The sequence below is a fragment of the Sciurus vulgaris genome (assembly GCF_902686455.1).
Source record: "Sciurus vulgaris genome assembly, chromosome: 5".
In the NCBI taxonomy this organism is placed as follows: Eukaryota; Metazoa; Chordata; class Mammalia; order Rodentia; family Sciuridae; genus Sciurus; species Sciurus vulgaris.
Window position 1 is genome coordinate 78290206 of NC_136465.1, and position 14890 is coordinate 78305095.

At 39.4% G+C, this 14890-nt stretch overlaps 1 protein-coding gene across 3 annotated transcripts; it reads left to right on the plus strand.

The window, feature by feature from the left end:
• Positions 1-479: 479 nt before the first annotated feature.
• On the plus strand, positions 480-9665 carry TMEM52B (transmembrane protein 52B). 3 transcript variants are annotated; one of them, XM_079142472.1, is made up of 6 exons: positions 480-581; positions 975-1114; positions 2976-3019; positions 4641-4679; positions 5170-5336; positions 6295-9665. In XM_079142472.1, exons 2-6 carry the CDS (start codon positions 1031-1033, stop codon positions 6537-6539), a joined length of 579 nt encoding a protein of 192 aa, XP_078998598.1. In that variant the 5' UTR covers positions 480-581; positions 975-1030; the 3' UTR covers positions 6540-9665. The 3 variants fall into 3 exon arrangements, with proteins under 3 accessions (XP_078998598.1, XP_078998599.1, XP_078998597.1); XM_079142473.1 differs by having other exon boundaries at positions 525-605; XM_079142471.1 differs by lacking the exon at positions 480-581 and adding an exon at positions 588-739.
• The last annotated feature ends 5225 nt before the right edge of the window (positions 9666-14890 follow it).

The window sequence follows — 14890 nt, forward strand, 5'->3', positions numbered from 1 at the left end:
TTAATTTTATTTATTTATTTTGAAATGGGGTCTTCTTATGCTGTCCAGGCTGGTGAACTCCTGGGATCAACTGATCCTTCTGGAGTAGCTGGAGTAGATGGAGTAGCTGGAGTAGCTGGCACTAGAGGTGCATGCCACTGTGCCTGACTTTTGAGTGGCAAGAACTATTTCTTAATCACAATACTACTTTACCAAGGGAGGGGAATGTAGGAGAAAAAGAAGGAAAAAGAGAAAATAACAACAAAGAAACCCCAGAATCTAGTTTTTAAAACCATGCCTGTGTCTAACTTTTCAATGGGAAATGGACTTAGTGTGGACAACGAGACCATTAACAGCACCTGGAAAGTCTAATTTCCAAGCCTGCCTACTCAAAAGATGGGACAACTTTCCAGTTCATCTGGCAACCTTTCAGCCCTACCCCAATGTTTAGAAATAAATGACCCAGAACCAGGAGAGTTGATTATCAACATAGAAGGGGAGTGCTCCAAAGAGGAAGAAGGGGGGTCGTGAATCACATGGAGGGGGTGAGAGGAGATTGGAAGGGTGACTTTCAAACTTCAACAGTCACCTGGAGTGCTGTGGTGAATGACCAAGAGAATTACTAGGTTTTTGAAGAAAAGAACATATCTGGTCACCAGCAATCTGCCTTTGATCTTCTTCAAAGTCAAATTTCTCATCACCAATTAGAACAATATCTAATTCAGAGGACAAATGTGTCCTTTTAGAATGTCTTCCTTCTGTGGGTAGTGAGGAAAGAAAGTTAAAAACGCAGAAAGGAGTAATAGTAGAAAGAAAGAAGGCAAAGGGAAGCAAATGTGAGGACTATAAAACAGAAATAGAAAAGAAATAGAAATCAGGAGGAAAGAAAGACCTAGACAACAAACATCAGAGGGAGTAGGAGGAAAGAGAGAGAAAGAGAGACAGAGGAAAACTGACTTATTACTGAGAAAAGCTTCTTTCCTTAACAATTCTAGATCAAGACGTCAATGATGGCTCAGAGCATGGAGAGGAGGCAGCAGATACTCAGAGCATGATCCTGAAGAAGCAGTTGTTCAGCCTGATGGGAGTCCCAGCCCAGGTCGTGATGGCCTCTGCCCTGGCATATTTCATCCAGGTAAGTTCAGTTACAAGGGGAAGGAAAAAGGTATTTTTCCCCCTCAAGTAAATCAACTCTCAGAAGAAGCTGGGAGGAAATGGAGTGAAAAGACAAATATAGAACTTAGCCAGTAGTGCAGTATTATAGGGTTACACAGATGCATGTATGACTGGTGGTAATGCCTGTGAAAGAGGGGACAGAAATTAGGGCGATTACAGATACAGGTAGACTATGGTACTTTAGAAGTGCCACTTACATGTGTTTCTTTTAGTATCTTATTACCCATTTCTTGAAATTCCAAGTAAATTATACTAGCTACTTAATTATACTATATGGAATTTCCCACATCAGCTCTCATACTATTCCAGCAGTTTGGATACCTTCATTGCAGGAACAAGTTAAAAGGAAGAGGACTGCAAAAATTCTTTGGGCCCTTTTGTTTCTCTCCCATTAATCAGAAGTCTGTGAGTAATCCATTACTGGGAAAGGTGTCATGAACTGAGGGGTTCTGAACAATTATCAAGGAGCAGTTTGGGTAGCTTAGAATTCTAGAAATGCAGAACTGGGTTGTATCATATCCCTGTTCAGGGAGTGACTGTCTGTGTTGCTTCCTATGTACAGTTAACCAATATCTGGAAATCCAATTTTTCTTTCTTTTTCTGGTATTTTCTCTTTGCTTCCTCATCTCTCTGTTTTCCTCCTCTCTCTTTCAGTTCTCTTTTCTTATTTTTCAATAAGCCCCTGAAGAGTCATTTTATTCTCCAAGTACTTGGGGTTTCTCCTTCCTTTAATGAAGAAAGTGAAATGGAAGTACACAGAGATGGGCTGAGGAAACACAGAGAGACATTCTTTGTGGTAACCTCTTTTAGATGAAAATGAAATGATAGCAGGAATCTCTGAAAGTTGGCTGCAGAGGATGGTTGTTAGTCCTTCTAGAAATCTTTTTTCCTTGATATATCTTGAATATGCATGTTCCCCTACCCCCTTACTCATCAACATGAATTCCCAGTAGGTACAAATGAAATATCAGGTTGTTCAAGATAGAAATGCTTTCTAGAACTAGAGTTTACCTAAAGGGGTCTTTGAAGAAGGAAGTCACCTGAGATATAAGAATGAAGGAGTAGAAGTTTTCTCTGTTCTGTTTTGTTTTCAAGGAGTACAAGGAATTGATAACAATGCCAAAGGTTGTTAGAACAAACTTGTCATCAGCTGTATCAATTCATTCAACACATGTTCAGGATAGAGTCTGATTTGAATTCTGGCTGCATCAATGGGTATACATGTTGGTCACAATACTTTAGACCCTGTACCTTAGTCCCTTTGTCTATCAAAACAAGGTTAAAGATATCAACCAACAGGATTATTGTAATGAAATGTTATGAAATATTAAAAATTCTTAGCAGTCTGACTGGCAAATGGTAGATATTCAGTAGTAAGCTTTCTTTGGTTCCTTTCCCCTTCCCTGCTTTTTATGGTGAATTATGGATGTACTTTGGGCATAAAACAGGGCAGTGAGGTAGAATTCAATTTGCAACTGGGCAGGAATAAAGAGAACAATCACGATATCCTGAAGGACAGATCAAGAAAGTTCTAAGACAGACAAACTGGTCTAAATGTCGGCCTCTCATTCACCACAGTGGTGATGCTTACCCACTAACAAAAGAAGAGATATTTGCCCTTCCAGGTTCTCCCATTTCAAGTATAATAGCACACATGGGAGTGATAAAAGTAACTGTCCTAAATATGAACTGACCTTCTGACCATGTCCTCATCTTTACCAATTGATCTAACAGAGCATAGCTCTGAGAGGTGACTGATAGGCTGCTGAGCACAGCAGATGAAACAGTTTCCCTGTCTGAGACTATTTCCCTTCCTACAGCTTCGCGGGGCAAGATGTGAGGAGAACTGTGCCAATGCTGAGCAGTAAGTATCTGAGAGTCCAACCTGGGAGGACAGAGGGTCAGACAAAAACATCAATACCCAAATGCAGGTCAAAATGTCATCAGATGTCTATGACTTCCCTTTATTTCTACTTAAATGGACATCCACCTACAATCAGAGACATGTATGTCATCCTAAGTACTCAAAATAACACTGCTGACAGTACGTTTTCCTCAGCTAATCTTCCCATCAAAGCAGAACAATGAATCTCAATTTATATAATCACAGAGACTTGCAAAAGACTTTCTTAGCCATGTTTCTCAGTGACTCATCAGGATTCAATATCTAATCACTGGTGTATCTATTTGGGTGATTTCCAGAGAAACATATTCTAGTTTTTAGAACATGTTAATGTTTATTTCAGACTTCATTTAGCTATCGCTTTGATGGAGTTATCCCTCAATCTAAACCTGCCACAATTAGGTCTCATGCAGACACAGAGCACATAAAGATAAAAAATGCAAGAGATTCATTCTACTTGGAGGAACTATAAGAGAAGATAAAGTAGAGAGTGAATAAAAGACCTGTTTAGACTGAAGGAAAACACATTGTTAGCCATTGGGAGGGTTTCCCAAGAGCTAAGAAGTCTGGGAACCTGGGGGAATTGGTGATTTTAGCCTTGGTTATTTGTCACATGTGCATTGGACCTTGGCTACTTGACACACTATATCTATATCCTGGGAAGAGTCCTTTCCCATAGAACCTGAGTCTGATGAAGAACTAGAAGAATTTTGAACAAATAGTAAATGTGAAAAAACCAAGAGGAGACATTGTACAGTATAAAAACAAACTGTATTTTTTATGAATATATAACCAAAGTAGGGATATAGAAATGGGCTTCAATAGATCTCAATAGGACAAGGTATTAGAAAATATCATTAAATGACAAAATATACATATCTACAGAGATGCACACATACTTTCTCCTTCTTCTATTCCTGATCTTATCTCATTCTTTCTCCCTTGCAATTCCTATATTTTCATTCCTCCAGAGGAAATTTAAAATTATCACAGTTAATTCAGAATATTTAGTTCACTATCATCATAGCAGAGTTAGACTCTGCTTTTTACTCCCTCCTTTTCAGCCTCAGTGAATATCTGTATCAGTTTTGACCGTGGATGTGATACTTTAGGTCCCTTTTCATGGTGAGGGTGTTGTAAGAGTTTATGAAACATGAATTCCAAACTTGATAGCTTTTATGCTCTTAACTGAAATTTTCTTTATGTTTACTTTTATTGACCTCAAATATATGCAAATTTTAATGTTCATATCCGTTTTCGAACTTACTCTTTAGGAATTTGCATTCCAAGTTCCTTCCTGGCAATTTTCACCCTAACTATTTACAATAGCCATGGATACATTTTCTGTTATGGATACACTTTTCATGACCACACTTTGGTTTGATTTATAGTGATTTATGAAATGATTTGCCCAATGCCATCTATTTAAAACATTATTAGGCATTACATTTCACAATAAAATTGACTAGTTATATTGAACTTTAAATAATATAACCTGTGATGTGTTTATTATAGCATGGTATCATGCTGCAATTTATATTTCTGATTTTTAATGTAATAAAATTTTATTGTTTCTTCATAGTTGCCTGACCACAGACTGGGTACACCTATGGTATATATGGTAAGTTTCAGTTATAACACCTACAAAAATACTTCATTTTTTAGGCACATTAACTTAAGTTTTAATACACATTGTGACCAGGAAGAAAACGTGCATACCTGACATTTCACATCGTTCTTTCCTCATCACAACCTATGTGATAATATGCCAGGATTTTCTATTTCATTTTGATCTCTTCAGCCAACATCAAAAGATTATTGTGTACCTCCTTGGAGTCTGCTTGAGAAATCTCTCTACATTGGGATTTAATTCAGTGAAGTCAAAAGCAACCCCTTCAACTTGTCAAAAACACCTTATTATTTGCTCTAATGAACTGATTTAGTCTTGCTGACAAAATAAGAAGGTATATAGCCTTAGAATTAAAATCTAATAATTATTCCATAAAAATATCCATGAGAATCGAAAGACTGATGTTAAAGGCTGATGACGCCAGAAACAAGGGAAACAAGTCAGGTCCCAGAGCTTGGACCTGCGCCATGCACTCTTGCAGGTTGCTAGTGGTGATTGGCGCGTTGCTGCTCCTGTGTGGCCTGACCTCAGTTTGTTTCCGCTGCTGCTGCCTGGGTCAGCAACAGGGTGAAGATGGGGGCCCGCCACCCTATGAAGTGACTGTCATCGCTTTTGATCATGATAGCACCCTCCAGAGCACTTTTACTTGTGAGTACGCTGGCCTTATGACATGGGAAAGGAATCTAGGTTGAAAGGAATGATTCCAGGGATACAGAAGTATAGAACCACTGATCAAAGACTATTAAATATTCTAGGACTAGGGTAGTTTTAATTTCCAGAAGTCCAGAGGTGAAGGGACCTGGGCTCTCACTAATGCTGTATTCTCAACTATTTGTCAGGACGATAGAGTGAAGAAAGAAGTGAGATATTAGGAGATATATTGGAGATGATTTATAGAAAAAAATCACCCAGTTTATAAATAGTTATTTTGCTAAAACTATTTTATGTTCTGAACATATCCCCTTTTCAAAATGTCTCAGATTTTGCGAAAACCTCTATTTTCTATTATCTCTTCTATTTTATATCTTGAAAGAAAGTAGTGTTGCCCACTTTCAGTTCTGTAGTCTTCAAATCTTAGTACTCTAGATTTTAGCCCCAATGTCCTTTTGATGATTATTATAAGACACTCTCATTTTTTCCCTTCTGTTCTTTATATTTCCTAAAATTAGGGAGTAAATACAAAGGCAGAAAACCAGACCCTGATATTTATTTTAAAAAGAGAACACTGTGATATGCTGTTTTTCACCCTCCTACCTCCCCTTTACTCTTGGCCATCTTAGAAGTGACAAATAGGGCCAAAATAAATATCCCCAAGGACGCTGTACTATCATGGGTTGGTGTAAAGGAATCTGAGTCTCCAAGGGGAAGGGGCAGGCTTGTGAGCTATGGGAACACAATATAGATTACTCAGAGACATCAGAGAAGACAGGATCTTGAAGCAGATTGTAAAGTTCATTTCTAAATTAGGCTCACAGAATTTTCATAAACTTTGTGGTACGGAGTGACAATGAGTTTGGACACTTCTTAAAAATGAAAGGACGTTAAGTGTGATGTAAGCCTGTGGTGTCTGGGGCTCCCCCATTTATGCTCCTTTCTTTCCTTACAGCCCTGCAGTCAGTGTTTGGCCCTGCAGCTCGGAGAATCCTGGCTGTGACTCGTTCCCACGGCTCCTTGGGCCAGCTGCCCTCCTCACTGGACACCCTCCCAGGGTATGAGGAAGCTCTTCACATGAGTCGCTTCACAGTAGCAAGGTGCGGGCAGAAAGCACCTGATCTGCCCTCAGTGCCAGAAGAAAAGCAGCTACCTCCTGTGGAGAAGGAGTCTCTTCAAACAGAACACCCTTTCCACTGAGGGAACTTTGATTTTATACCGGGGACTGAGGTACCTTGGGGATTCCCAGACAAATGGAACATTTTCTTTTCTAATTCCTAGAAGGCTTAGTATAGCATCTAATCATTATTCTGTGCAAAAGAAGGGTTCTCATTCTTCATTTCCAACCACATATGTTTTCTGATATGGAATTCTCTAGTCTGGAACTTATTTTTCCCCCCACAATGGCCAAAATTTGCACCTCTCACTATGTTGTGACCAAACAAGGAAATCATCAAGGTGTCTTGAATTACTCCAAATACTAAGTGCATGTGAAAATTCTTGTACCTCTATGATAGTGTAAGCTGCTTTATTTCTGCTAGATAATAGACTGATAAACTTCAGGAGAAACAGTGTACATACAGCAATCGACATGAATGCATGAACACATGCACCTTTCCTCCAGAGAGAACAACCAATTTTATGCTGACTGACAATAATCATCATATTAATACCCACCTGAACATCCAGAATTCAGGGGTGGAGCTGGTAGTATGGACTAAGAGAACACAATACATAGTATGTGCTTTTCTCTCAGTGTGTTTCTTTCACTCTTGTCCCAACCACCAGATCTATGAAAAACTTACTGAGTACAATAGCAGTACCACTAATTCTAAAACTTTAAGAAAGTAGCATTACTTTGCTTCTTTCCTCCTTTCTGCTTAGGCCACTTATAGCCAAATGTCTGCATTGACTCACACTCTCTAGTGGTGGTCCTCACTGCCACCTAGTGGAGCCATGGTGGAAAACACAGTCTCTCCCTTGAGCCCATCTTCTCTCTTCAGTTCTTGGAGTGCTATGCAAACGAAACCTGGATGCCATCCCTCCGACCGTGCCATGCTACTGAGTAGTGCTAAGCTACCTTCAGAACATACTGAAGCCAGAACTGGGGACAGGCAGTTAGTGTAGAAATAGGGGATCGGGTCAAATCAAGGAAATGGAGGCCATGAAAGCCGTCTGTCTCTGGAGGTTGGAGACTGCCCCTGGGAGAATGGAATGTCAAGGATCTCCAGAGCCCATTGATTACCAAATTTACCTGAGCTTGTCAGGGACTACAAACAAGGAGCTGCTAATTAATGCCCCCTGGGCCCTTGCCTTGCTGAATCACTTTGGTCCTCCCCCTGCCCATCAGTTTCTCACTTTTGCATCTCACCTACAAAACCAGGCCTAGTCAGGAAGGAGAGATAAGGGCGGAGAGAACTGGAGAACAAAAGAGACCTTAGCCTATAAAAGATGTAGGGCATGCTCACTTCTGGGGACTCTACAACATCAGCCATGGTCCCCTTCTCCTTCCTGGGAGAAGTCTGTATTATTACCTTTAAATAAAACCTGCTTAATATGCTTGCCTTGGCGTGCTTCTCTGATGTTATACTTCAACACCTGAGGAACAGAACTTGTCACCGGTAAACCGCAGTATCGATACTACTTCGCAGAAGTACTGTTATGGAAAAAATCAAGGAAGTGAACCATAGTTGGAGACAAACTACTTGCCTTAAAAGTTACTGAAATCATTAAGGCAGTTTTCTCTTCTATAAAATAGAGAACAATAACACTTCACAGGATTGCCATGAGGATCCCAGAAACTAAACCTATGTGACATGATTTGTAAAGTACCATCCATGTTTCTGTTAGTATTCTTACTATTGTCATCTAATCTTCAACTGCCTGCTAGGATTCCTCTGAGAATTATGTTCTGCCTTGCTCTTCTGCCAGCCAGCTTTATCATTGTGAAGTGGCTTCATTTTATCAATAAACATTTGTTGACTCAGTAAATGACTAAAGATATGTTATTCTTCTTAATATGCTTTAGTAGAGGTAAGGAATATTTGAGAAAGGTAGTTGTTTTTTAGGCAATTAGCTCCAGTGTTCAGAGGAGGCACCACATACCCAGGGATTGGTTGTTTAGTGGCAGTGCCTCACTAAACACATTCCTGAAATGCTCACTCAGCCAGGAGGGGAAAATGTTCTAAATGAGTATAATCTGCTAGTGATCTGAATTTTCCCTGCATCACTTAGTAAATTGCCTCAGGAAATTGTTGAAATGCATGAATTGTTCACTGCACCCAAGGTGGCCTTATTGTTCCACTACCAAATGAAGCATCGAGTCATCACTCATTCCACAAATAATTTTTGGCTCTTTAATTCTTCAAGACACTACAGACTTGAAGAAATTAAAATGTTGATAGATATTAAAAGACCTTGGAAGAAATGCTGCCAGTTAGGACTCATTCGAAAGAGAGTTCTCCGCTCCCATTGCCTCCTTTGACTTATGGAATCACTTTTCATCCATTCTGTCCTGTCAGTGTCTCCTTCCTTCATTGTGCTTCTTCATAATCTGCTTCACGTGACTAATCTAATGACAACTCCTCAGCTACATGGAGTCTTTCACTCCTGTGACCTCCCACTTTGTCACAAGCTGTAAGAACCCTTTTGGCATCTCTTATTCCTCTACTCAATCTGGGACATGTGTTAATCACCTCGATCACTTTCACTATAGTTCCCAAATTTCTAAGACCCATTAGTGTTTTTCACACCTATTTTTCACATTTTGAACACTGGTTCAAGGATGCTAACTATTGTTTCTCCAATGCCTACACTGCTGAGCAGTGCTGTGGAAAGTCTCTCAAGTGGACTAATTGTAGTTAACAATAGGGCCTTCGAAACCACTTAGACCATTTAGCATTCCTTTCAAATTTTCTCGGGTAATTTCTGTGTTCCTTTTAGTAAGCGAATTTCAATGACTATCTTCATATCCCACACCCTGCCATCAACTCCTTACTTCTAGGAAGGGGACTGGTTCTTCTAGTTCAGAGTGGGAATCAAAGTCTTCAGGTGATTTCCTGCCCCCACACCTCCAAACCTGTATAGATCCATACCTATCTTTCCTCCCCAATCTCAGTGCCACTGGAACAGATGTACTTTATCCTCCCCAATATCAGTACATCAATGGTGCTTTGCATTACATTGATTCAGCAGGATTTGTGTCAGCAAGCATTATTTAACAAAGACTGCACCAAGAATAGGGAAAGAGGCATCTGGGGAAAAGAATGTGAGAGATGGAGTATTTGACTCTCTTTCCTCACAGAGCTTAATAATATTTAAAAAAAGCAAAAATAAAATAACAAACTTTAAATTTTTTTTGTTTGTTTTGTTTTGGTACTGGGGATTGAACCCAATGGGGCTTAACCACAGGGTCTTGCTACATTGCTTATGGCCTTGCTGAGTTGCTGAGACTGGCTTTAAACTCATGATCCTCCTGCCTCAGCCTCCCAAGCTGCTGGGATTATAGGCATGCGCCACCATGTCCAGCAATACAAGTCATATTTGATGCTGTAGGAGAATGGACTGGAGAAGAACAAGTACAATAGCAGGAAGACCAGTGGGAAGCTACTGAAGAAAACAGATAAGAGATGATTGCAGAGGAACACAAGTGAGCTTACTGAGAGGAAGTGAAACATCCACTTTCAATATATTTCCTTGGCATATTTCCTATTGATTATTTAGAGAAACTGCACAGGAATGACTTGAAAAAGCTGCCCTTTTGTAAAAAAGACATTTAATCTCCATTAGTAAAGTAGACAGCAGACATATAAAGCCTTTTCTCATCTTCTCCTTTCTTCCTAGGAAGGGTGTTTTGGGGCGAGGGGAGATAGGGTGTCAGATACCTGGCCCAGGCAGAGATCACCAGAGGTGGCTGCTATTGAGAGACCTCATATACATAAAGACAACCCTTGCTTGCCAAGCAGATCCTCTCCACAACCTTCCATAGCATGCACCACCTCCCTTCTGCCCAGATGCTCAAGCCCTCTGTCTTTAAACTCTACATAATGCTCAATCATCTTGCCCTTTTTTGAGTCTCAGTCCCATGCCTTAAGCATGTAATAAAATTTGTAAGTTTATTTTTAGACTAAAATTACCATAACTACAGAGTAAATTTAAGACCTCCCCCTATGAAAACAGAGGCAGAAGCAGAGATTAATATAGAGATTTAAGAGATAGGGGATAGGGGATGGGATCATCAGGACATGCTGATGAACTGGACAGGGATGTGTGTTAAGGGAAGAGAGTCGATGCTGATGCAAGCAGTTGGGTGTAGCTATTTATTAGGATGGGAAAGAAGGAAGACCAGAGTTAGAGGGATATTCAAGACAGTAACTTCTAAATATAGGGGAGAGGCTTTTGAGGGTGAAATATATACCAAGATAGGCTAAGGCAAGGCCTACTGCACCAAGCCACAGGAAGGACTTGAACTGCCAAGGGAATGAGTCAAAGTGTTCCTTGGAATTGACTGAGGAAAGCTTCAATTTGAAGAGGGCGTGGCAATTTAGGGATTACTCTCTGGGACTCTGTGGCACTGACAAGGGGATAATACATTTGAGAGCCATCAAGCTAAGATGTGTGCTTACACGTGGGTATAAATGAGGCCGTCTCTCCCCATCCTCACTCTTCTCCTTTCTCTCATTCATTCTTCAATTGTTCACCTTCTACTAGTTTCTTCTCTTCAGTATACATAGCTCTTTAAGGGGTGTAGGTTATAAAACGGAGAGGGCAGCATGGAGTTGAAGATGAAAAGGGGCACACTGTAAAACCTGGTGCTGAGCAATCTGGACACTGGACTTGAAGACAACGAGGAGCTGGCAGGAAAGTTCCATAATACGATCTGTGGTTAAAAAAAAAAAAATGCTGACAAACGTTGGGGTTTCAGCTGAAGTACAAAGAGGCACGTTTTAATTCCAGAAAGGAGCATAAAAACCCTAGTTAAAAATGAGAGAATGAAAAGGAGCATGGGTGGGAGGTATGGAAGGACAGTAATCACTGTTTCTTTTTAACATCATTCTAAGTTGTACTCAAATTGGTGGGGGAGGGGCAGCTAGCCAAGCAGTTATGATATGATGTGAAGCAGTGGAGATTCACTCGCAGTTCTTTCTCAATTCACAGGACCCCCTTACAACTCTACTTTCTTTCCTCTACAGCTTACTCTGGGCTTTTCTGGGACTGATTATACTGGATGAAACAACAGCGATAAAAACAAACAAAGAAAAAAAAAAAAAAAACTGTGTTCTCCATTGCTTTTTACTTGTCAAAGCTGAAAGTGCTGCAAACAGGGAGCACTGTGTCTAAGAAGCAGCTCATATCTGAAGGGAGGTGTCAATATCTACATGGCAGGAGGAAGTGACCCTGGCAGCACAAAGCTCCTAATCTGAGAGAGACCTGAAAGATGGGCATGTATTCATTTACACAAGGACAATTCAGATTCTCCTCTGGGGGAAAGCTGGGTTTGAGCAAGCACTGAGTAGGCTGTGGCAAGTGTTCTGTCTGTGCATTGAGGGTATTAGGACAGCAGAGGGAACTTTGCAGTGACTGTTCAATTCAGGTTTAGGTCGGGAACTGAAGCATAACATTCTTATTGAGTTAGTGTTACAGGTGCAGCTACAGATCCTTATTAGAAGATCTAGTTAGTTTGTATGAGTTTATTTGTGTATGGGAATATGCAAATAAAGTTAAAAAGGAATTGTTTAACAAAGAGGCAGGGAATTAAAATGGCAAAGCCTGGGAACATTGAGCTTTGTTTTCTTTTCCTTGGGTGAAGCAGATTGGCTGGAAGGTAATAAAGAGGACAGGGGGAGAAGTCTGCCCTTGAGCAAGCAGTCTGGGAAAACAATTTCAGTGATTTATGGATTGTCCCAGTTACTTGAATGTTCAACTGTGGAAAATATTCGACATGCTGTCTCTGAGTAATGTTGGCTGGTATCCATCCATTGGCACTTCCATCTTGGTTCTCCCAGAATTGCACCATCTGAGAGTTCTTCACGATTGTAAAGTTTAGAAAAGGTGCCATAAAAGTGGTAGTGTCTGAATCTAAACCCCAAGTTTGATGAAATTTTAAACATCAAATGTATTGGAAGTTTGAGGGCAGCCTTGGCAATTTAGAGGGACCCTTTCTTAATAGAGTACCCCTGGCTTTAATTCCCAATACCAATAAATAAATAAATAGCATAATAGAAGGGTATTTTCTGTCTACAAAGCTTAAAGAAACAATGAGAATGTGAATTATAAAGAATGGTAAAAATTCCAAGTGTGATAATAGAAATGAATCTGGAAAGACAAGTTGGCATCTTTTTACGGAAGGTATTAAATGTGAGCTTAAGCAGTTTAGACTTTGTCCTGCATTCAGTGAAAACCTGTTAAGTTTTTGAATAGGGAAAAGGGATATATAACTTTTAAGATGCACTGCTTGTCACAAGAAGATGAATAAAAGAAAGGAAATACAGATGACATGGTGACCATGATGGCTATTGAACTCCCCCCCCCCACAAAGACAATACTACTTTAGTTTCCATGATGTCTTATTATAATCAAAGTTATAAAATAAATTAACGCCTTTTCTCTATATCTTAGCTTTCCAGGAGTCATCCTTCGATTATTTATGTTGCCTTGTGGTTCTCCCTACCCGTTTGATAAATTATAGCCAAGTACCTAGACTTCCATGAGTTCCAGTTTATATGTCAAACATGCCTATTCAGGATCTGCCTTGCACTCTGTTCTTGCACTGGACTAAAGACCTGCTCTCCCCTACAATATTAATACTAATTGTTATAAGTAGTGGGGTTGAGTACTCTACTCTCTCTCTCAAAGAGTTGTAAATACCAAAGTAGATAAATGTAAACCCAACTTGAAGGGGTCATATTTCATCAGGAGTCAAATAATTGGTTAGTAGTAATCATCAGAATGTCCACTGTGTATATCTACTACATGACTTCATTTAATTCTCCAGACTATGCACTTGTTACTTGCTCCCTCCTTCATTCTTTTTTTTTTTTTTTTTTTCTTTTCTTTTTGATACCAGGGATTGAACCCAGGGACACTTAACTACTGAGTCACATCACCAGTCCTTTTTATTTTTTATTTTGAGACGGGGTCTCCCTAAGTTGCTTAGGACCTCACTAAATTGCTGAAACTAGTTTTGAACTTTCAATCCTTCATTCAGCCTCCAGAGCCACTAGGATTATAGGTGTGCACCACTGTGCCCGGCTTCCTCCTTCAGCTTTGAAGGCTGAGTTGCAAGGAAGTAATATAATTTGCAGATTGCTAAGTGAGCCTGATTTACACTCAGCTTTCTCAGACTTCTAACAGAAAACTGATAAACTCTTTGCTCTTATTTTTAAATTTGATTACATTACTTGTAACACAATCTATGTATCTACTTGGCTTGTGAAGAAAAATTGCATCTTCCCACCAAATATACATTGTTTATTTCCTACTTTTTAGCTAATAATTTAAAACTCGTATTTCTGTAAATACTATGCATATGTTGGTACTCTTGATTTTCATTTCTAGTTTGGAATATAAAGCTATTAACTTTCCTCACAAAGAAAATGACACCATTTTCCACTGTGCTCTTCCCTGCCTTTGCTATTGTTACATACATGGATTGTCTTTCTGCTTCTCCTTCTTCCAAATATGGTTGTATTGTAATTTGATTAGATGAGTAAATTGGGGAGCAGGAAAGAAATCATGAATGGTTAAAAACCTGAAACCAGGGCTGGGGTTGCGGCTCAGTGGTAGAGTCCTTGCCTAGCACATGTGAAGCACTGGGTTCAATCTCAGCACCACATAAAAATAAGTAAGTAAAGGTACTGTGTCCATCTACAAATAAAAAATATTTTAAAAAACCTAAAACCAGACTTTATGGATCAAAATTTTGGCTTTGCCCTTTGATTTCTGTCCAGTTTTGGTGCAATTAATCATCCTGTGCCTCAATTTCCTCATCTATAAAATGATGATACAATGAATATACCTACATTACCTTATCACATGAGGATTGTGGGAGTTTGTATATATTAACATATCAATAACTATTAATCGCTTTTAGTATCTTATAGATTATCTTCATCTCTCTCTTAACTTAAATCCTATTTCCTGTATCCCATGTCTTTTCCTTTCTTAGTTTGCTTCCTCATTTTGGGGTGGCTTACTGAAGACAAATACATGAGAAGCAAATTGCTGGAAAGTTTCCATGTCCAAAAAAGTCTAGACCTACCCCTATGCTTAAACAATCGTTTGGCTTAGAATAAAATTCTAGGAAGAAAATAATTTCCTTTACAATTGTGAAAGCACAGCTAGCTTCAAATAAAATTTGACCTCTCTCCCTCATTTTCTGTTCTTTCTCCGAGACTCCTTGTATTTGAACCAACATCCTCCAATTTACCTCTCCTACCTCCTTTTTCCCATCTCTGTTCTATTCCTTTCCTTTCTGGGAAATTTCCTCAACTTCATACTCATACTTCTGAATTTTCCCTTTTCATACTCTTTTATTTTGTAAATTTTTTTCT

Coding starts and splice junctions, on each gene's coding strand:
- TMEM52B (XM_079142471.1), top strand. CDS start 712: ATGTGTCCTTTTAGAATGTCTTCCTTCT. Junction 3,020..4,640: donor AACTGTGCCAATGCTGAGCA/GTAAGTATCTGA, acceptor GTTTCTTCATAG/TTGCCTGACCACAGACTGGG. Junction 5,337..6,294: donor CCTCCAGAGCACTTTTACTT/GTGAGTACGCTG, acceptor CTTTCCTTACAG/CCCTGCAGTCAGTGTTTGGC.